Source organism: Artibeus jamaicensis, unplaced genomic scaffold (assembly GCF_021234435.1).
Source record: "Artibeus jamaicensis isolate MK-2021 breed Jamaican fruit bat unplaced genomic scaffold, CSHL_Jam_final contig_384, whole genome shotgun sequence".
Classification (NCBI taxonomy): domain Eukaryota; kingdom Metazoa; phylum Chordata; class Mammalia; order Chiroptera; family Phyllostomidae; genus Artibeus; species Artibeus jamaicensis.
Genome location: NW_026521810.1, coordinates 6,805,059 through 6,829,042, shown reverse-complemented (window position 1 = coordinate 6,829,042; position 23,984 = coordinate 6,805,059). Strand labels below are relative to the sequence as shown.

Here is a 23,984-nt window from a genome sequence, read left to right as displayed (position 1 = left end):
GTGTTCATCACAGTATTACTCATCATAGAAAAGACTAGATACAACTAGTCTGAAATGATCAGTGATGGAGAATGGATACATAACTTGGGAGGGGCTATAGTACTGTGATTAAAATTTTGCTAGAGATTTAAAAAATATATATTTTATTGATTATGCTATTTGTCCCATTCCCCCCCCCTTCACTCCTCTCCACCCTGCACACCCCCTCCCACCCACATTCCCCCACTTTAGTTCATGTCCATGGGTCATCCATATAAGTTCTTTGGCTTCTACATTTCCCATACTATTCTTACCCTCCCCCTGTCTATTTTCTACCTACCATCTATGTTACTTATTCTCTGTATCTTTTCCCCCCTTCTCCTCCTCCCACTCCCCTGTTGATAACCCTCAATGTGATCTCCACTTCTATGATTCTGTTCCTGTTCTAGTTGTTTGTTAGTTTGTTTTTGTTTTTGCTTTAGGTGTGGTTGTTAATTATTGTGAGTTTGCTGTTATTTTAGTGTACATGTTTTTCATCTTCTTTTTCTTAGATAAGTCCCTTTAACATTTTATACCACAAGGGCTTGGTAATGATGAATTCCTTTAACTTGACCTTATCTGAGAAGCACTTTATCTGCCCTTCCATTCTAAATGATGGCTTTGCTGGATAGAGCAATCTTGGGTTTCTCTATGAATCCAGTCCTTTCATGACTTGGGATGCTTCTTTCCAGCCCTTCTTGCCTATAAGGTCTCTTTTGAGAATCAGCTGACAGTCTGATGGGAACTCCTTTTAGGTAACTGTCTCCTTATCTCTTGCTGCTTCTAGAATTCTCTCCTTCATTTTAATCTTGGCAAATGTAATTATGATGTGCCTTGGTGTGTTCCTCCTTGGGTCAAACTTCTTTGGGACTGTCTGAGCTTCCTGGACTTCCTGGAAGTCTATTTCCTCTGCCAGATTGGGAAAGTTCTCCTTTATTATTTGTTCAAATAAGTTTTCCACTTGTTACTCTTCCTCTTCTCCTTGTGGTATTCCTATAATTCAGATGTTGGAACGTTTAAAGATGTCCTGGAGGTTCCTAAGCCTCTCCTCATGTTTTCGAATTCTTGTTTCTTCATTCTTTTCTAGTGAATATTTCTGGTCCACACCGCTGATTTGAGTCCCAGTTTCCTTCCCATCACTATTGGTTCCCTATACATTCTCCTTTATTTCACTTAGTGTAGCCTTCATTTTTTTCATCTAATTTGTGACCAAATTCAACCAATTCTGTGAGCATCCTGATCACCAGTGTTTTGAACTGTGCATCTGATAGGTTGGCTATCTCTTGTCACTTAGTTGTATTTTTTCTGGAGTTTTGATCTGTTCTTTCATTTGGGCCATTTTTTTTTTGTCTTGACACTCCTGTTACGTAGTGAGGGGTGGAACCTTAGGTGTTCACTAGGGCAGGGCTACCCAGTCACTGGATTGTGACATTGTATGTGGGGAAGGGGCCTGAGAGAGAACAATGGCGTTTGTTCCAGTCTCGGCTGGATTTCAGTCACTTCCCCCACTTCCCCAAAGCAAACTGGGCCCTTCTGGTGCTGATTCCCTTGTGGGTATGTTTGTGTATGTTCCAGGACCCTGTGGGTCTGTCCCAGCACCTCAACCCCCACAGGTATTTTCAATTACTGTTTTGAGGCTTTATTTCCCTGCGCTGGGACCCTGGGTTGCTCTGTCTGTCTTGCTCCCCAGTTTCGCCTGGTTTATCTGCGCACTAATGTGGGACCCCTGGTCTGCCAGCCACCTTGCATGCTGTGCCCCTCCACAGTCTGCCACCTTGCTGGGTCCGCTGCCACCTTGCACATCTGGGTTTGCCAGCCACCACTTTGTCCCGACCCCTCTCCCTCTGGCCTCTGGACTCCACTCCTTCTACTGGTCTGGGTGAATGTGTCTACTTTAACTTCTTGGTTGTCGGACTTCCATACAGTTCAGTTTTCTGTCAGTACTGGTTGTTTTTTGTTTCTAAATTGTTGTTTTCCTTATTTTGGTTGTGCTAGGAGGCACAGTGTGTCTACCTATGCTTTCATCTTGGCCGGAAGTCCCAAATTTTGTTAGAGATTTTAATGTACAGTATTAGGGAAACTATTTGTGATAAAATGTCAGTTTAGAAAAAGGTAAATTTGAATATACAATATTTCAATAAGATGTAGATATATATACACATATGGAGGAAACATGCTAGAATGGTGACTGGTGGTGTGCTCAGGATAATTATGTTTCTCTCCAACCATTTTGATATTGTCATGATTTTGAATACCAAAGGTATATTGCTTAAAAAATAAAAAAGTGAGTTGTTTATTTTCTGAAATTCTTATTTTACTTTGTTGATTTAACTTTTTCCATTTCATCTATTACCAAGTGTTTTTCCACTAAATCAGATGATTTTATAATCTATGGCAGACAAGAGATTTATTGAATGCTCATATTTTATCCAGTTTGGGACTCTCAATTAAAGAGTACCAAAGATTTGATGGATAAATATTTCTTAAGTAACTTTACTGGGATTATAGTGGTGCAAGAAAAACACGATACTCTTGTGGTAAATCTAAAACTTGGTGAGGTGTTGACTTTAGCTGACCTTTGGCTAGATGTTTAATATAGTTCTGTATCTAATTGTAATTTAGTGGAACATTGAGAGAACCGGGAAAATTTTGAGGTGTAAACTACCAAAATTGTTATTAAAATAAAGATGAAACAAAACAAACTATTGACAAGGATTATTCTACCTGGAGAATTAGCTCAGGAGCCTTGGATACCCTTGTTGTCTAGGAAGGGCTCTTCAATAGTGTGAGCTCATTCTTCTCTGTCCCCACAGAGGGCACCTAAAGTGAAACACAGAACAGATTTCAACTTGGTGTCCAGGAGACAGGAGCACAACTGGTTCATGCCTGAGGTGATGATGGTCACCAGGTGTATGGTGGTGGAAATAACACTCAGATGAAAAATAGCAAAAGTAGAGAAGCTAGTAGACTTCTATTTCTCTTTGTCTACTGTGTCTTCACATCATTTAAAGAAAAGAACCCAACAGAAGTAAATAGCTCTGTTTTGGATACATTGACAAAGTTACATGTAGTGTTTGAAAACACAAAGTCAAGGTATAAGACCTAAGAATGAGGATAAACAAACTAATAATCATACAGTGAATACTAAGCAATAAGAAGGAACAAACGACACACAACAAACAATACAGAATTATCTCAAAAATATGTTGTGTGAAAGGATTACACAGAAGGACACAGCCCTGACCTGTGTGGCTCAGTTGGTTGGGAATTGTTTTGCAAATTGAAAGGTTGCTTGTTTGATTCCTGGTCAGGGCACATGCCTGGGTTGCGGGTTCATACCCAGTCTGGGCTCATACAAGAGGAAACGGATCAATGTTCCCCTCTTTTTTCTCTCCCTTCCTCTCTCTCTGAAAAATAAGTTTATAGATAACTAATAAATAATAATTATATATATATTAAAAGAGTACATACTTTCTGGGAACATTCTGGGGTAACGATACTTTTCTGTATGTTGATGGGATTGGGTCACATGGGTGTATACAGATGCTTATTTAAGATTTGTACATTTCATTGTAAGTAAGTTTTACATCAAAAATCAAACTCTAGTTAGTGATACCCATGGTACATTATTTAGGGGAAATGTACTGATGATTGCAGTTTATTTTGAAATGCATAAAAAATAAGACCGACTGATGAATAGATGGATCAAATAAAAGGGTGTAAGTATAGTAAAATGTTAATGGTAGAATGTAACTGGTGGGTATATGGGTGTTCACTGTGAAATTCTTTCCATTTTATTGTATGTGTTTATCATAAAGTAGTGGGAAAAGATTACAATTTTATTTCCAAGGTAATATTGTATTTGAGAATATGGTATTTTAAACAATTTCTGTTTATTGTAGGTTGATAGTTTGCTTTCTGAGAGTCGATCAAAAGGAGCTCTAGAAGCCGGTAAAAGACGAGATATTTACCAAAGGTAAAAGCGTACTAAATTTCCTAAGTTTTCCAGGGCTGTTTTGTATTTCAAATGAGCTGTGTTTATAGCATAGAAACTGTTTGAGGCTATTTCTTTTGTTATTTTTATTAGTACAAATTTTTAAAGGATAAAGTAATAATGAGAAATAATACTGAGGTAACAATGAAAATTTTCAAAATGTATTTTATAATATTACTTGCAACTATATCTGTCAAGTCTAAATATTGGAATGATAAGGTTAGAGAATTACAGATGTTAAAAAGAGAAAATTTATTTTGTACTCTTATAAACCAAGCAGTGTGGTCCTCATTCTAAAAACTTTTTCTTAATTTTTCACAGTAATGCCATAAGAAAATTAAAGTTCACGATGGTTAGTTACTTTGTCTAGCATTATTTTGCTATATGACATATTTGTCTAACTATACTTTTGTATAAGACATTAAAGTAGGATGGCAATAAAGATGTCTTAAGTTTGTTAAGGAATGCAGGATTCAGTCCGGCAAGAGAAGGAACGTGACTGGGGTTGCAGTGGAGATGCAGGCCTTGATCTGTGTGAATCCAGTGGGAGAATTACATCATGGTATAACTTGGATCTAGGAGAAACCACTCTAAACCTGAAGGTTGTAGACTTGCTGTTGTGATAGCAACTACACAGAACTGCTCAGAGTGAACACTGGTGGCTTGGGCAGGATTATGGTAGGTCCGTGGCCTGTGTAGCCCCAGATCCTGTGACCTGGTCAGAAACCTGCCTATTAACAATTTCTGAGGTAGGAAAATTGCTCTCTTGGTGGATAAGTTTGTGTCTGTGTATTTTTTTTTGAGAATTTTTATGTGTTTATTTGAACCAATCTGAAGACAATGCTGAAAACCAAGATTTCAAATGCTCCTGGTGGATACATGTTTTTGTTTTCTTTTGACTTTTTTTTTAATCACTGGAAGAGTTTAAATAGAGTTTAAAATTATATAGTCACAATGGAATACATTGAATTAGATTATTAATACTTTTGTATTAAGTTTAGGACATCATTAAGGTAATCTGTGTGTTTGGGGTATTTAAAGAGCTTGTAACATTCAAAAGAACATGAGAGTCATTCTACTAGTTTAAATGATTCATTAGAATTATTTGAAAAACATTTACTTAAGTCAGGCATTCAAAGTAATTAAAAGCAAATTTAAGTTTATATAAATTTTAAAAGTCTAAAGGAATTTAATTAACTACATTTGTTAGCAGGATTGATTTTTTTAAAGGAATTTATGTCAAGTTGAATTAATTAAACAATAATGAAAGAAAAAATGTGGGTGATTTTACTTGTTTTACTAGATTTTACTTTTTTAAGTATATTTTATTGATTAGGCTATTACAGTTTTCCCAATTTTTTCTCCTTTTATCTTCCCTCTGCCCTGTCCCTGCCAACCCTCCAGCTTCTCCCCACCCCCCACTTAGTTCTCTCCATGGGTTGTACTATAAGTTCTTTGACTTCTTTGTTTTCTATACCATTCTTAACTTCTCCCCCTTGTATTTTATGCCTACCAATTATGCTTCTTCTTCCCTGTACCTTCTCCCTCTCCCCCTCCCTCTCCCCACTGATAACCCTCTGTGTGATGTCCATTTCTCTTGATTCTGTTCCTGTTCTAGTTGTTTGCTTGGTTTTTGTTTTCTTTTTTTTTTTAGGTTCAGTTGTTGATAGTTATGAGTTTGTTGTCATCTTACTGTTCAGAGTTTTTGATCTTCTTCTATTTCTTAGATAAGTCCCTTTAACAGTTCATATAATTAGGGGTTGGTAATGATGAACTCCTTTAACTTGACCTTATCTGGGAAGCACTTTATCTGCCCTTCCATTCTAAATGATAGCTTTGCTGATTAGAGTAATTTTCGATGGAGGTCCTTGCCTTTCATGAGTTGGAATACTTTTTTCCAGCCCTCCTTGCCTATAAGGTTTCTTTTGAGAAATCAGATGATAGTGTTATGGGAACTCCTTTGTAGGTAACTGTCTCCTTTCCTCTTGCTGCTTTTAAGATTCTCTCTTTATCTTTAATCTTAGGTAACTTAATGATGAGGTGCCTTGGTGTGTTCCTCCTTGGGTCCAATTTCTTTGGGACTCTGCGAGCTTCCTGGATTTCCTGGAAGTCTCATTTCTTCGCCAAATTGGAGACATTTTCTTTCATTATTTTTTCAAATAATTTTTTAATGTCTCGCTCTTCCTCTTCTCCTTCTGCCATCCCTATGATTCAAATGTTTAAGCATTTAAAGTTGTCCCGAAGGTTCCTAAGCCTTTTCATTTTTTTTTTTGGAATTCTTGTTTCTTCATGCTGTTCGGGTTGAATATTTATTTCTTCTTTTGTTCCAAATTGTAGATTTGAGTCCCAATTTCCTTCCCTTCACCGTTGGTTCCCTGTATGTTTTTCTTTATTTCACTTTGTATAGCCTTCACTTCTTCCTTTAGTTTGTGGCCATACTCAATCATTTCTGTGAGTATCCTGCTTACTAGTGTTTTGAACTCTTCAGCAGATAGATTGGCTATCTCCTTGTTCCTGAGGGTTTTTTTCTGGAGTTTTGATCTGTTCTTTCATTTGGGCCATATCTTTTTTTTGTCTTGGTGCACCTGTTACATGGTAAGGGGCAGGGCCTTAGGTATTTGTCAGGGTAGGGCAACACCCTCTGCAGCTTTGTGGTCCTGTATGTGGGGGAGGGGTCAAAAAGGGAAGAGTGTTGCTTTCTCAGCTTTCTCTCTGCTTTCAGTCACTTCCCCCTGCTACCCACAAGTGAATTGCACCTTTCTGGTGCTGATTCCTTGATGGTAGGTTTGTGTACATTCTAGAACCCTGTGGGTCTCTCCAACAAACTCTCCTGTGAGGCTGAGAGTTACTCCCACTGTTATAACCCCCACAGGATTTTACAGACAGAGGTTTTGAGACTTTATTTCCCCGAGCTGGAACTCTGGGTTGTGTGGTCTCTCTTGCTTCCCAGTTGTTCCTCCTGGTTTATCTGCCTGCAAATGTGGGACTGCCTGGTCCTCCGGCAGCCGCCTTACCACACATCCTGTCTGCCCTGGGTGCCTGTCTCCTCCCCTCCTACCAGCCTGAATGAATGTTTCTTCTTTAACTCCTTGATTGTCGGACTTCCATACAGTTCATTTTTCTGGCAGTTTTGGCTGTTTTTTGTTTTTAAATTGGTGGCTGTCTTTTTGGTTATATGAGGAAGCAACGTATACCTACCTACACCTCCATCTTGGCCAGAAGTGTGTTCACCTTTTAGAACCACCTCCCTTTCTCCATTTGGAGGGAGTGTGGTTCTGAGGCTCTAATGAGGTGATGCCTGTAAACTATTTAGAATTCTGCTTGGGGCTCAATACCTTTGAGCTGTTATCATCATTCTTAGAGTGTCCTCTTGGCTAGGTCCTAGTTTTGTGGATTTTAGAGTGGGAGAAGCATTCCAAGTCAAGTGCTTTTTTTATTTTAGAGTCAGGACACTGAAGCCCAGCGTCACTGAAGCTTTCTGAGCTTTGGTTCTCACATCTGTGTACCTTAGAGCTGGGCCGTGAAGATCCTGAACTAATGGGTGGAAAAGCATTTACATGTGGATTTTTAAACATAAGCTACACAGTCGCTAACTGGCCTGCTTAAAGACTTATATATGATTTTATAAAATAACTTTCTGGTTTTGACAATAGAAAAATCAATTTTTTCCTCTCTTTTTAAAAATTTAGATGTATCCAATTAAAACAGGCAATCGATGAAAATAAAAATGCTCTTCAGAAATTAAACAAAGTAAGTATTATGGTTAATCATGTTAGAGAAAATTTGTTTTCACAAAGATTTTCAGGGAGTGGGAATTCATTAGAGTGGGGAATTCTGAGTCTGCGTCAGTGCTGACGTCTGACTGTGCTCAGTGCTGACTCCCTGACAGATTCACTGAGTGTGAGCTTGGGAGCAGGAAGTCGGGGCTCCAAATGCTGATAAAAGTGCAGTTGCAATGAACTCAGTCAGCACTGAGGACTCAGAGAGTCCAGGAAGAAGCTATTTTTATTTTCACACTGTGTAAGTTTTATAGTTCAGGATTGTTTTAATCTGCATTACATGGTGGGAGAGAGGGATGGGGGAGGGCGGGACACACACACACACACACACACACACACACACACACACACAATAGGTATAACTGGCCCCGAGGGAAAGTGGTAAAGAAGCTGCTTGTTAAGGGCAGCTCTGATGTTAGTGACTCTACTCTGCAGAAACAGGGGGAACTAGAACTTACTCTTGGCAGTCAGTCCCTTCAGGAGTTCTTTGAACATGAGCCTGAGCTTCAGGTAGGTGCCAGGGCCAGACACTCACAAGGGGTTCAGGCAGAAGGCTGAAAGTCACGTCCAAGGTATGACTGCAGCTGAGACAAGTGTCCCTGAGTGTCACTTCTGAATTTCTACAGTGACACAGAATTCTTTAATTTAGGAGGCAGGGTACATTTGGAAACTACCTCTATTTCACTGATGAGGGAACAGGCTCCTACAGGTGGCACAGTTTTCACAAGAACTGGCAGCACTGGGGTGGAGCCTGTCTTTACAACCAAAGCCACTCTCTGCCTGGAATGTCGCCCTTACCAAGTACACCCATAATTAGATGGTCTGTGATGTCTAGCAAGGGAACACAACAAAAAACAAGTCATAATTTTTTGTTTGGTTTACTTTCCAACCTAATCATCTGCATTTCTTTTCATCTTATTTCTCTAAGGGAGATTTAGACTCATACTGAAATTTACTTTGTCTCCTACCACTTATTGGAGGTTTTTTCCCTTTTAAAAAATATAAAGGAAAAAATATATAAAGGAAACAGATTTTTCAGTAACATGGACTTATATTCTCTCCTAGGCTGATGAACCTGCACCTATCGGAAACTATCATCAGAAAAAGGAGGAGGAGCTTCATCTCTTGGATAAGCTGACTCACCAACTGCAGGGGCTTGCCATGTCCATAAGTAGGGAAAATAGAACTGAGTATGCTTCTTCCAGCTTTCTTTCAGATATTATGTCATGAGTAGTTTTAATGTTTCATTCAGGATACAGACACATGGCTGTAACAGCATAATCAATCAGCATTGGTTTACCGAGTATGGTAGAAAGTGTGAGAACCCAGGAGAGATGTAAAGGATCTCAGTCCTCGTTGGTTGTGGTTCAGTGACTTTAGACAATTGTTTTGATTATTAGTCCAGATTTTATAGCTATTTCTGGTTAGAAGGTTATCTGGTACCAGCCACTCAGTAGTGGAAATTCTAGAGTCCTTGCACCTAGATTCTTAACATTTTCCCAGGATATAGTATAAAAATAAGGAAACAGCATTGAAGAGTCTGAATAGTTGATATTTTTCTTTCTGCTTTTCACAAATTGGGTTTCTGTGTAACATCAGTATTTTCTTCTATTTTGCAAAGGCAAAGTAGAAAGTACCCATTCCAGCAGAAAGACAGTGCATGTTTCTGCCTCCAATTTTTAAAGAATGTTTGTAAAAGGAGGAAATATGTAAGTAGATGATCCAAATAATTTTATTCTTACATATGAATATTGACATTGAATAACATGTCAATTTTATTTTCCCACATTTTTGCACATTTGTTTATTTAGCTCTTCAGATCTCTGCTTGTTTCTGTAACTAGGTGATAAATTACCTGAGAGAAAATTATGACAGTTATGCCTTTCCTTCTTTACATCTCTCATGGTATGTTACATTTTCTGCTTTACATCTTTTTAGGGGCACTGCACTGCATTTTGGTAGTATGTTTGTGGGCCATTTTCAATGGCCAAATTACCAACAAAAAGCACAAAAGGGCAAAATCCATGGCACTAAATAGACTACAAAAAGGATGCTTGTTTACAGTATGAGAGCTGGGGAAAAAAGGCAGAATGTCGCTTTGTTCGACCTCAGCATGTGCGTTGGGCAACTCAAATTTTTTGCTGCTTTGCACACATTCATGAATGACCACAAAAGAACTGTAAGTGTTGATTTGGGGGTTACAGATAAATTTTAGCGAGTAGATGAATTTACAAATATGAAATCTGCAAATAACGAGGATCGATTCTAAGAAGAAGTAGGTATGTGACAGCAGAGGCACAGGAATAGCTGAAACAGCCGGCAGGGTGCATGGGATGACAGTGCTACAGAACAGAGGTCTGGGGGGCAATATTTGGCCCACCCAGGGATGCCAAAAACTGTTCCAGAACACAGGGGCCCCTCCCAAGGATGGTATACTAATACCTACTGGGCTCTTCTGTCCGCCACCAGAGGAAAGACCTCTCTCAATGCCAGAGATTTGTGAAAAGGAAAGGAAAGGTTTATTCAAAGCTATACAGACTTAAAGCAGTGACCCAATATCCCCATAAAAATATCAAAGTCCTTTAGGATAATCACAGATGCCCAGAGTGCTTCCTTCTCCCCTACCCTAATTCAGGGTACCGTGTCTCAGGAAAAGAAGCGCACATCCGTGTTTTGGGTTGCTGACACCATCAGCTGTGTTGCCATCCAGGCAGAATCTCCAATTACTCCAAAGTCATGTGGCACCTTCTCATGGCTTACTGGAAAAGAGTTCTTTCACCCTTCTTCCAGGCAAAGTCTCTCCTGCTTCCCAGGCCATGTGGCCAAAGGGAGCATCCCAAAGCCGTGTGGGTCTCTTCTACCAAAGCTGCAGGTGTCAACACTGACCAAAAGCATGTGGCCTTCTTCTTCACCTGGCTGCAGAGGTCCCCATTCTGGTAAAGCACATGGTTCTCTTTCCCCTGGGCAACAGGGGATCCTAACTCTGCCCAAAACCTCATGGCTCTCTCCTCAATGGCTGCTGCGCCTGTGTTTAAATCCCCCCACCACTCCTCCTTTGCAGCCCCATTTGCAACTTCTCCCACAATCGATTACACCTGCCAGGACTCCCGTATCCTCCCAGCTCTACTGGGCTGCCATAGTGAGTCTGGGCAGGTGTGGAGCCAATCAACTCCAAGCTCTCACGCAGGCGCTGTAACTCAGGGCACCAGCCCCCAGTTACATCCTGGATAGAGGCTACTCCCTTTTCCCTGGCTCAAAGCATGGCCACAGCTATTTAACATGTCTATGAAACCAGTTAAAGGTTATAGATATGTTAAATGACCAGTCCAGAGGTTAGCTGCAAAACGGTTGCTATGCAAAACAACTCTCAATGGCCCTGTTCCATTTGTCCCTTCCCCCAACTGACACCTGGGGGTGGGTGAGGACATCTTAATATTTCCTGGAAACCTTGAGTTCTGGACCCCATTCCAAATCCTTTTTTAGGGCCCCCTCCTGACTGCGCCCTGTTACAATATTATCTTAAAGTTCTTTCATTTTTGGTGTAATGTAATATTAATATAGATTAGACTATGATAAGGGATGCATATTGTAATACCTACAGCAATTACTACCAAATAAGATAAAGAAGTAGCTTTAAAAAGCCTACATAAATGATAAAAAGAAATGGTAAAAATGACTCAATTTTAATGAAAAAAATTTTTTTCAATTATAGTTGACATACATTGTTATATTAATTTCAGGTGTACACCCCAATGATTAGACATTATATATCTTACTAAGTGATCATCCTGATAAATCTCATACCCTTTGACACCATACCTACTTATTAGAATATTATTGACTTTATTCCCTAAGCTGTACTTTACATCCCCATTACTATTCTGTGACAACCAATTTGTACTTCCTACTCCCTTCACCTTTTTCACCCATCCCCCAATTCCCCTCCCATCTGGCAACTGTCAAAATGTTCTCTGTATGAGTCTGTTTTTGCTCTGCTTGTTCATTTTGTTTTTAGATTCAGTTGTTGATAGGTATGTATTTATTGCCATTTTACTATTCTTGTTTTTTATCTTTTTTCTTCTTAAAGAAGGCCCTTTAACATTTCATGTAATAATAGTTTAGTGGAGATGAATTCCTTTAGCTTTTTCTTGTCTTGAAAGTTCTTTATTTTTTTATTCTAAATGATAGCTTTGCTGGGTGGAGTAATCTTGGCTGTAGGTATCTGCTTTTCATTACTTTGAATATTTCTTGCCAATACCTTCTGGCCTTTTGAGTAATCAGCTAACAGTCTTATGGGAACTCCCTTGTAGGTAACTAACTGTCTTTCTCTTGCTGCTTTTAAGATTCTCTTTTTGCCTTTAACCTGTAACATTTTAATTTCAATATTTGTCCTTGGTGTGGGCCTCTTTGGATTCATCTTGTTTTGGATTCTCTTCCTTTCCTAGACTTGTATGTCTGTTTCTTTCACCAAGTTAGGGAAGTTTTCCATCATTATTTTTTCAACTGGGTTTTCAATTTCTTGTTCTCTCTCTTCTCCTTCTGGCACCCCCCTGATGTGAATGTTGGTATGCTTGAAGTGGTCACAGAGACTCGTTACACTTTCCTCATTAAAATTTTTTTTTTTAACTTTTTGCTGTTCTGATTCTGTGTTTTCTTCTTCCTTATCTTTCTAATCTCTGATTGTGTACTCTGCTTCATCTACTCCACTGTTGATTCCCTTTAATGCATTCTTCATTTCAGTTAATGTATTCTTCATTTCTGACTGGTTCATTTTTATTTTTTCTAGTTGCACTTTTATGTTTCCTATCTCTTTGTTGAAGTTCTCACTAAGTTCATTAATTCTTTCCCTAAGTTCATTGAGCATCCTTATAACCAGTATTTTGAACTATGCATCTAGTAGATTGCTTGTCTCCATTTTATTTAGCTTTTTGTTTATTTATATTGGTTTAATGCATGTCAAATGTAGTTTACAAAGGGAAAGGACCAGTACCTTCATATAGAATATATAGACATAGCATCACACCATGGGGCCAGGGGAGGGGCAGGGAGACAACACTATTCCCTGGGAATAGCACCTCTAATCCCAGGAATGGTTCTTAGCAGAAGGCTAGGCAGAGGAGCACTCTCATCCAGCCCCAATCTGAGCCTTTGCTGTAGCTCAGTTCCCATTTCTGTGGCTCTTCCCTCCCTAATTTCTTATAAAGAACCCAAGGAGCTAAGACTAAGGAGAGGATCTGGCCCCTTGAGCCATGTATTTATACACCACTGAACACTGAGCACATGGTAGAGGGAAGGGACACCATGGGAGAGGGAGAGGCAGGCACCCCAAGAGGTGGATGGGCTGAGCTCCCAGCCAGCCCTAAAGGAGGCACTGCTTCCAGGTATTCTTAAAAGGAAAAGAAAAATCATACAACCAAAGGGGAGAGGAAGGGTGAGGGTGAGAAGTTATCCCATTTATATACAACATTGTAAACATACATGGTCTGTATTACATGTGCTTCAGTCTGGTGTTTGCATGTCTGTCTGTCTGGGGGCAGGATCTCAGGACTCTTGCGCTGCTACCCTCTTCACCTATACCTACCGGCCTGCCCCACCTGCAGAACAGAACCTGGATTAATTATGGTCCCCAGTTTTGATGGGAGCCAGCAGGCAGGGCCTGGGCCTCAGCCTCCACTCTGGCTCCAGAGGACTGTATGTGTTTGTGTATGTGTGAACACACATATATATGTATAAGGGATAGGCTCACATCACAGAGGCAGGAAGATGAGGCTGCTTGAGACAGAGTCTGCCTGAGGTGGCTAGCTGATAAGTAGATTCTCAGCAGGTCTCAGGGTGCTTGATAGTGTTTCATTGAGGGCAGAGCTTCTTGGCGCCCAGGGTCCCCAGCCAGCATTCCTCGCTGGGGGTGCTACTTGTGCTGGGCTTGGAGGTGCTCAGGCAGGGTCAAGATGTGAACCAAAGTCAGCTGCTGCTAGTGCCAAGCGTGGGGTCATTTAGTGAGAGGTATGGGGCACACTGAGGCTAGAGCTGCTTGTTTGAGAGATTTTAAGAAAATCTAAAGCATGAGCCAAAGACAGGTCATTCATATGGAAATGCACCTGGAAACAGCTTGGGTGGGCCTGAAAGTTTGGTGGGGAAGGGCCTTGGGGAATCACCAGGGCAGGGCAAACAGTGTGAGCCAGGTTTGTGGAGACTCAGATATGACGCCAGCCTGCTGCTCTCTGTGGGGAGGGCTCATCAAAGGAACAATGGCTTCTGCCAGCAGTTCTGTCTGGGAGAAAGCTGCCCCCTCAGCTCTTGCCATGATTCCAGATAATTCAGCTCCTCCCCATCTGCCCTGGTGTCTTTCAAGCTGTTGGACCTCAGAGGGAGTGAATCTGAGAATGTCCATGCATGGACCCTTCAACCCCGCAGAGATCATGGTAAAAAAATTTACAATGTAGATCACATGCATCTGAAAGATACATTCATTACTAGTATGTGCTGAAATGTGAAAAAAAAAAAACCCCGCTGCAAATTTGTGTTTATTTATATAATAAAATATATGATTTTTATTTGCAGTTACAATCTAGAAATTATTAAACAAAGAAATATGTTCTCAACAGAAACATGGATATTGCTAAAAATTACAAGCAAAAAATGCCTTTAACATTAATTAATCAGAAGCTTCAATAGCTGGCTTTACAAAATGTAACAGTCATCACAAACAATACTGCTGTGCTCAAAGAAGAAGTACTTTCCACAACACTTGCAGAAATATTTTGATAAGCAACTCATTTTGGATGCATGGCACCTAACACATCTTTCTCTGCTTGTTGGGGGAGTCTCATCTCTGTCATCATTAGAATTTCCATTTGTGTTTGAAATTGATAAAGTTTCAGGTGTAAAGGCTTATGCACACCTGGAGAGATTTCTGAATGCCTATTGATTTGTTCTGACACTGTGTAATGAGATTTCTAATATTCTGTGCCTAATTTTTACATTTCTGTTCAACACACGAGTAGTCTGAGCCTTTATTCCTGCAGTATTCAAAATTGTGTAGAATATAACCATAGGCATCTTCTGGTGTTCCTGGCCACATTATATGTACCTGTCATTGGGTCCACAGTGTCAACTCCTGATTTCATTTGGTTGTAATAGTCTACTATAGCAGGCTTTTGTGAATCTAAATTTATGATGTCATCAAAATGCATACTTGAAACAAAAATTACATTTTTTCCCTTTTTGGGTGTATGAGATAGAAGTATGCAATCTACACTGAAAGGAAATAAGTTGGATTTTTTTCAGCCTGATTTTAGAAGACACAAATTCAGGGGGTAGTTGGGATTCATTCTTACAAACAGCACCTATAATGAAAGTCGCTTCTCTTTCAAGTCAGAGATAAGATTTATATCTGAATCAGTTATCTGCTGTACTTTTATGACCTGATGAGTACATGGGTTCTGCAATTCTCTTGATTACATCTGCAGGTTTATTACTAATCAAGTAAGGACCTTCAGGTTGCTTACTGGCATTTATTTCAAGATTACCTGTGTAATACACTTTTGAATTGACTATAGCAAAAATTTTTATGCCATATTTACTGGGCTTGGATAGAATATATTGTTTAAACCCACATTTGCCTCTAAATCCAGGTAACATTTCATCTGTCGTTCATTCTGTTCCATAGAGTAATATAATTTACAGCTTTCTACCAATGCTGAGAAAATGTCTTTCATAGTCACTAATTCGTCCACTTTTCAGGTGTTCTAAGTGGGTCAGTTTGTTGTCGAACCTGATACAATTATGCATAAACGTAAATGTTGGTACAGATATCATAAGTCTAACAAGTTCAATCCTGCTACCATCTGTAGCCCATAAATCCTGCAAATTTAGCCAATTGCTGCAATGTAAACTAGCTAGATATAAGAGGCCTAGAAATGTCTTCAATCTGGTTTTGTCTGTTTAGCATTTTTTCTCATGAAAACCAGCTTCATATACAATCAATGTATTTATTTGTACATAATCAGATTAGATCTTATTATGTTTTGTGATAAAGCAGTTCAAGTTTCAAGTTCTATCTTGGCATTTTTTGCATTTGGCTGAACTAATGGAAGTTGACACAAAATATTCTGTGCCTGTTTTCTAATTTGTCTTCTTAACTGGATTTTTCCTCCATCATTTACTCTTTCCGAAAAATACTCTTCATTCATATCTAATTTATCTTCACTCTCTTTACTAGAAATGTCTTGCTCGGGATCTAAATCTTTTGAGTGAACTTCCACATAATCATCTTCTAAATTACTCTCATTTTCACATTTGACTCTATCATTCTCATCATCAGACTCAAGTAGCATTTGTTGCAGTTCTTCAACATCTCTTGGATTATTGAATTGATATATTTTTCTAGCCATTTTCAGTAGTGGATGAAAAAACAAACACCATAATACTGACTTCAAAGTTCATGGGAAAAAAAGCCAAATACCAACACTGACTTGGAGTTTGCAATATCTCAAGTATAATTCACTGTAGAATATTACACATCCTTATGAAACACGTGTTATAATCAAACTGATGGCTTAAACATTAGTCAAGTACAAATGCATAGCTAGTCATGACCTTGAACCTGTGCACCTGGTATATGTAGTAATATTTAAGAAAAAAGTTTGTATGTCTCAGATCAGCTGTGGCCTTTCCAGGGTTAGGAGGAACTGCCTGGGACTCCAGAAGCCCTCTGTCTCCCTCAGCCTCAATCCCTGCTGGTTTCCACAGCAAAAAGTTATGCGGACTTCTCTACCTGCCACTGAAACCCGGGGCTGGAGTGCATGGTGTGGGGCTTGGACCCCTCGTTCCTTAGGGGGACCTCCATAGCCAAGATGTCCCTTCCAGCTTTTATCTGCTGGACCACACTCATGTGTGGGTCCAGCCTGTTCCACACCTCTGCCACAGTCTCGATGTGGCTTCTTTTTTTTAATTCCCCGGTTGTAGGACTTCCATTTAACCAGATTTCAGGTGGTTCTGAGTGATGGTTCTGCAGTTTAGTAATTTTGATGAGATTGTGGGAGGAGACAAGTATTGTATTTACCTATGCTGCCATCTGACCAGAAGCCAAAATGGCTCCATTTTAAAGATAAGCTTCAGTAATGTAAGCTGTAGGAGAGCAAAGACCTCTTTTTTGTTTTTGTATCCTAAGTGCATCTGTCACACAGTAGGTGCCCTGTGATTGATGACTTTGCTGAGTATTGAATGACAAAGCTGAGAGAGATTTAGTGACTTATCCCAGCCAGTATTATTTGAACCCATCTCTTCCTTCACCTTCCATTTTACGTCCTTCATATCTTTCCGAAATGTCATGTGTTACTCTTCACAGCCATCTTCCCTTTAGCACTTCCGCCAGTCTGTTCCCCATATTGTAGTCATCTTTCTAAGTGCAGAGCAGATCCTTCCCTTCCCTTACTTCTTTCTTAGTGAGTGCCTTAAAGATGATGTTCAGTGGGCTCCAGAATGTGAAGAGCTCACCTCTTCACATCCCCACCTTTTTCTTTTATTTATTTTTAGAGAGAGAGGAAGAGGAGGAGGAAGAGAGGGAGAGAAACATCAATGTGTGGTTGCCCCTCACATGCCCCCTCCTGAGGGCACAATTTGGCTTGCAACCCAAGCATGTGTCCTGACTGGGAATCAAACTGGTGATCCTTTGGTTTGCAGGCTGGCAGTCAATCCACTGAGCTACAACAGCCAGGGCACCTTTTTCTTTGTCTTTAAGGCTTGTCCTACCATTCATGACCTTAGCTTTCTGATCCTGAGCCTCCTTTCTCTGCTCCTTTCCCCTCCTTGCTACTTCCTTTTGCCTGATTAACTTCAAGTCATCTATCAAGACCTAATTCCAAGTCTTTCCTGATCCCCACCCATGCAGTCTAAGTTAGGTCCCTCTTGTGTTAGGTTCCATAGTATTCTGTGTATACCTCCATTCTAGTACCTATTAAGCTATAGCATAATTATCCATTTTCTAAATTCTCACTGTAAACTCCTTGAGAATTTACAGAGAATTGTGTCTGGTTTACCTTTGTGTCATGGTGTCTGACATGGATCGTTGTCATCAGAGCTGACTTTTATTAAAAGCTTGCAGTGGGCAGACACTATTCCAAAAATACTGGGAGTCAGTAACTTATCTAATCCTCTTGAGGCAGTGCAAGGATTTATCTCAACTTTACCAGTGAGAAATGGAGAGCTCAAAAGAAGCCTGTAACTCATAGTTCTTACTCAGTGAGGCAGGGCAGAGCCAGAATTTAAAGCCTGCACACTCAGAGCCTGCACACTAAGCACTGTGTAGTAATGCTCAAGTAGCATTTGCTGAGCGTATGAATCCAAGGCTGGTGCACAAGTCTCTTGGCCTCTAGTCCAGCATATGCCCTACCCTGTCACCTTCCTCAGATATGATCCCTTCACTACGCAGTCCCTCAAGTCCCATATTCTTAGCTGGATAGTAGGAACCGTTAGCTGTGCTTTCCCCTTATTTCCTTTATTTGCCAGTTCCAAAGACAGGCCAGTTCTTCTACATGTGTGTGTGTGTGTGTATATATATATATATATATATATATATATATATATATATATATATGTTACACTCATGCTTGTTATAAGTGTCATTTCACGTGACTCTTGTCATAGGATTATTTTTTTGCAGAATTGAGGCACTAACTGAAAGAGAGGAAGATGATGCTTTTGCTGAAGAAGATGAAGAAGATGACGACGATGATGAAGAAAGTGAAGAAAGTGATGGGGAAGAAGAAGAAATGGGAGAGGAAGAGAAACAAGAAAATGAATACATTGCTGTTGGAGATTTTACTGGTCAGCAGACTGGGGATCTTACATTTAAGGCAGGTAGAAACAAGACCAGAACTTAACCTCAAAATCAGTTTGCATATCTAACAGGATAAGGAAACTCTATCTTTAAGCCTATGTTACATATTCCTGATAATAAGTTTTTGAACACTCAATGTCTTTAAATAAAATAAGAAATAGTAATGATTTAATAAGAAGAGTCATGAATTTTTTACCAAATTTACATGGTAGTAAAATGGTAAAAGAGCAATATTCTTCTACTTATTTATTTATTTCCTTTAAGACTTTATTTTTTAAATATTATTTTTCAGTTAAAGTTTATATTTAATATTATTTTGTATTTTTAAGATTAATTAATAATTAATGTTTAGAGAGGGGAAGGGAGAGGGAAAGAAACATCAGTTTGTGGTTGCCTCTGTCATGCTCCCTCCAGGGAACTGGCCTGCAACCCAGGCATGTGCTCTGACTGGGAGTTGAATGGGGGACACTTTGGTTTGCAGGCTGGCACTCAATATACTGAGCCGCAGCAGCCAGGGCTATTTTGTATTATTATTTGAGAGGGATAGCATAGTGATTAGACAATCATATACTTTACAAAGTGACCAGGGCCCCATGACTATTTTGTAACTGTCACTTTGTACTTCTTTATCCCTTTGACTTTTTCACCCAGTCCTCCAACCCCTCCCCTCTGGAAATCATTAGTCTGTTCCCTGTGTGTATGAATCTGTTTCAATTTTGTTTTATTTATTTTGTTCTTTAGATTCCACCTGTAAGTGAAATCATATGGTATTTGTCTTTCTCTTACTGGCTTATTTCGCTTAGCATAATACCTTCTAGGTCTATCCATGCTATTGCAAATAGTAAGATTTTGTTCTTTTTTATGGCTGAGGATTATTCCAGGAGTTATACATATGTATAACAGCTTTTTTATCCATTCATCTTTTGGTGGGCACTTGGATTGCTTTCATATCTTGGTTGTTGTAAATAATCCTGCAATGAACATAAAAGTGCATATATTCTTTTGAACTAGTGTTTTGGATTTTTTAATACATATTCCCACAAGTGGAATCACTGGGTCATAAGGCAGTTAAATTTTTAATTTTTTTGAGGACCCTCCATCCTGTTTTCCACAATGGCTGTACCAATCTGCATTCCCACCAACCGTGTATAAGGGTTCCCATTTCTCCACATTCTCACCAACACTTGTTATTTGTTGATTTATTGATGACAGTCATTCTGACAGGTGTGAGGTGATATCTCATTGTAATGTTAATTTGCTTTTCTCTTATGATTAGTGATATTGAGTATCTTTTCATATGTCCATTGGCCATCTGTATATTCCCTTTGGAGAAGTGTCTATTCAGGTCCTCTGCCCATTTTTTAATATGATTGTTTTATTGGTGTTGAGTTTTAGGAGTTCTTTATAAATTTTGAATGTTAACCCCTTATCAGATGTACCATTGGCAGTTATCTTCTCCTATTCAAATGGTTGTTTTTTCCTTTCATTGATGGTTTCCTTTGCTGTGAAAAAACATTTAGTTTTATGTAGGCCCATATGTTTATCTTTTCTTTTGTTTTCCTTGCTCAAGGAGATATAGCAGAAAAAATATTGCTACAAGCTATGTCAGGGATTTTACTGCCTGTGTTTTTTTCTAGGAGGTTCTGGTTTCAAGTCTTACATTTAAGTCTTTAATCTGTTTTGAGTTTATCCTTCTGTTTGGTGTAAGAAGGTGGACTATTTTTTTTTAATGTATCTGTCTAGTTTTCCCAACACCACTTATTGAATATATTGTCTTTACCCCATTGTATGTTCTTGCCTCCTTTTACATATATCAATTGACCATATAGTCATGGGTTTATTTCTGAGCTTTCTACTCTGCCCCATTGATCTATGTGTCTGTTCTTATACCAGTACCATGCTGTTTTTGATTGCTGTAGCTTTATAGTACAGCTTATATCAGGTATCTCTGATTTTCTTCCTTAAGATTGCTATGGGTATTTGGGGTCTTTTGTGCTTCCATATTAATATTGGGATTATTTTTTCCAGTTCTGTGAAAAACTCCATTGGCATTTTCATTGGGATTGCATTGAATCTATAGGTTGCTTTGAGAAGTATGGATATTTTAATGATGTTAGTTCTGCCTATCCATGAGCACAGTATATGCTTCTATTTATTTGTACTTTCTTTAATTTCTTAAAATATATATTGATGTTAGAGAGCAAGAGGAAGGGGGAGGGAGGAAGGGGGAATTCAGAGAGAGAAAAAGAGAGAGAGAGAGAGAGAGACTCTAATTTGTTGTTTCACTTATTTATGCATTCATTGGTTGATTCTTGTATGTGCCCTGATCAGCGATTAAACCCTCAACCTTAGCATATTGGGACAGTGCTCTAACCAACTGAGCTACGTGGCCAGGGCTCTTCTTCATTTTCTTTCTTCAATGTCTTATAATTTTCTGAGTATAGGCCTTTTATCCCCTTGGTTAAATTTTTTCCTAGGTCCTTTATGATGCAATTATGAATGGGATTATTTTCTTAGTTTCTCTTTCTGATAGTTCATTATCGGTGTATAAAAATGCAACTGATTTTTGAATATTTATTTTAAACTGTGGTACTTTACTGAATTCATTTATCAGTTCTAGTAGTTTTTTGGTGGAGTCTTTTGGGTTTTCTGTGTAAAGTATCATGTCATCTGCAAGTAATGACAGTTTTCCTTCTTCCTTTCCAATCTGGATGCCTTTTATTTCTTCTTCTTATGTGATTTCTGTGGCTAGGACTTCCAGTACTATGTTGAGTAAGAGTGGTAAAAGTGGAATCTTTGTCTTTTTTCTGATCTTAATGGAAGTGCTTTTAGCTTTTCCCCATTGAGTGGTGTTAGTTGTGGGTTGTCATATACGGCCTTTATTATGTTGAGGTACTTTCCCTCTATTCCCATTTTTCTGAGAGTTTTTGTCATAAATAGGTATTAGATTTTGTCAATGCTTTTTTTTGCATCTCTTGATGTCATATGATTTTTATCCTTCATTATATTAAAATAGTTTTAATATTGATAATTCTTATTTTAGGGGTAAAATTGAATTTTAAATGTTGTTTACTTTGTTTTGCTTTAAGAAAGGGGAAATTCTCCATATAATTGAAAAAAACCCTGATGGTTGGTGGATGGGTAAGAATGCCAAAGGAGACAAAGGTCTTGTTCCCAGAACCTACCTGGAGGTTAGTGTTTGTTGTTTATTCTTTCCTTTTCCTTCTTCAACATTTGTTCATTTTTCAAAAAAATTAACCTGTATTCTTGGATTAACTGACTAGTGAATGACTTGAGGTACAGAATTTGCTTTAATTTTTGAGGGGTAGGTAGGGCTTGGGGAAAATACTGTGTGTTAATAGTCCTGGGACCTGTGATTACTGTCATCCAGGTAAGCCCTAGAATGTTATTTCACAATGAATATGCTTGGTGGATTGGTACTGATCATAAAAATTAATAAATGTTTATTATTTGTTGTAAAACAAAACTACAGTTAACTTTGTGTTAACTTCTACAAATATGTGATCCTGTAATAGGATATGAACATACTATACACTCATGTTTGTAATTTATTGTTTTTTGTGTTTTATGATATAACATGGTCATTTTCTTTGCCAAAATATATAATCAATCTGTCTGGGTCAGTGCTGGCCAATAGATCTCTAATACAAACAACAAATTGTAATTTAAAATTTTCTCATAACCAACACTGCAATGTCTTTTTTTCTGACACCACTTCTAATACCAACTATGTGGGTTTTTTTCCTGATAACAAATATGTGTTGTTTTCCATACCAGTTGTCTAAAACCAACCAGGTTTCCAACAGTTCAATTTAATGGTGACACTAACTCTTAGAGTTAGTGCAGGCTCCTTAAGTTACAGGCACGATCCTACAAACTGCCCTACTTTAGATGCCAGTCACGAGTCCCAGGGACCACTTGTATTTGTAAGTGACCAGCCATAGCAAGATACAGGGGTTCCCACACCCTTCCTGAGGTTCAATAATTTGCTAGAGGAACTCACAGAGTCCAGTAAAACACCTTACTTGTATTTATTATGTTATTATGAAGGACCCGACTCAGGAAGAGCCACATGGAATAGGTGCAGGTAGGGAGAGGTATTGAGAGATGGAGGGATTAGGACTTGGGTCTTCCACTGATGCTCTGGGGCCATCCTGCCAGCACTTCAAAGTGGTCACCAGACTGGAAGCTCCTTAAACCCTATTGTTTTTGGAGTTTTTATGGAGGTTTTATTACATAGGCATGAGATTAAATTCTTGACCATTGGTGTTTGAGTTTAATTCCAGCTTTTTTACCCTATCTGAAGGTGGGAGGCTGTGATAAAAGTTCCAGTGCTTTACCCAATTAAAAAATGGGTAAAGGACCTGAATAAACACTCTCCAAAGAGGACATACAGATGACCAACAGACATATGAAAAGATGCTCAACATCACTAATCATCAGAAGAATGCAAATTAAAACCACAATGAGATATTATCTCACACCTGTCAGAATGGCCATCATCAATAAATCAACAAACAACAAGTGCTGGCAAGGATCTGGGGAAAGGGGAACCCCAGTGCACTGTTGGTGGGAGTGCAGATTAGTGCAGCAACTGTGGAAAGCAGTATGGAGAGACTTCAAAAAATTAAAAATGGATCCACCTTTTAATCCAGTGATCCCACTTCTGAAAATATATCCAAAGGAACCCAAAACACTAATTTTAAAGAATGTAAGCACCCCTATATTCACTGTGGTGTTACTTACAATTGCCAAGATATGAAAGCAGCCCAAGTGTTTAACAGTAGATGAGTAGATAAACAACTATGGGATATTTACACAATGGAATACTACTTGGTTGTAAAAAAGAAGAAAATGTTACCTTTGCAACAGTGTAGGTGGACCTGGAGAACATGCTAAGTGAAATAAGCCAGTCAGAGAAAGACAAATACCATGATTTCATTCATATATAGAATCTAATGAACAAACTGAACTAATAAGCAAAACAGAGACAGACTCATATCATAGATAGAGAGCAGGATGACAGCTGTGGGAGTGGAGGGTTGAGGGTGGAGGGATTGAGCCAAAAGGAAAAAGGACTCATGGACACGGATAACAGAGTGGTAATTGAGGGAGGTGAGGGGTATAAGGGGACTAAATGGGAATAAATAAATAAATAATAAAGCATCCTTACAAGGAATTTGAAGCTCCCCCACCTCACACCCAAGCAGAAAAAAAAAATGTTCAAACCTTTAATCCCAGGGTTGGTTTTTAAGGCAGCCAGCATCTCACCACCTGATTAGCGTAACCTCGAATGTGGTTGAAAGGGTGTGTTGTGAAGAGCAAAAGACAC

At 38.9% G+C, this 23,984-nt stretch overlaps 1 protein-coding gene across 6 annotated transcripts in view; it reads left to right on the top strand.

Annotated features, from left to right (window-relative positions):
* Positions 1-23,984, top strand: part of NPHP1 (nephrocystin 1) — an 83,507-nt gene that overhangs the window by 861 nt on the left and 58,662 nt on the right. For 4 of the 6 annotated variants that reach the window (XM_053664706.1, XM_053664705.1, XM_053664703.1 and 1 more), the window contains exons 2-6: positions 3,921-3,994; positions 7,702-7,762; positions 8,857-8,981; positions 18,455-18,647; positions 21,721-21,822. In XM_053664706.1, the coding sequence (XP_053520681.1) occupies positions 3,921-3,994; positions 7,702-7,762; positions 8,857-8,981; positions 18,455-18,647; positions 21,721-21,822 (555 nt within the window). Of the gene's footprint in view, positions 1-3,920; positions 3,995-7,701; positions 7,763-8,856; positions 8,982-18,454; positions 18,652-21,720; positions 21,823-23,984 lie in introns of those variants that run through there. The other 2 variants (XM_053664707.1, XM_053664704.1) reach the window with 2 other exon arrangements.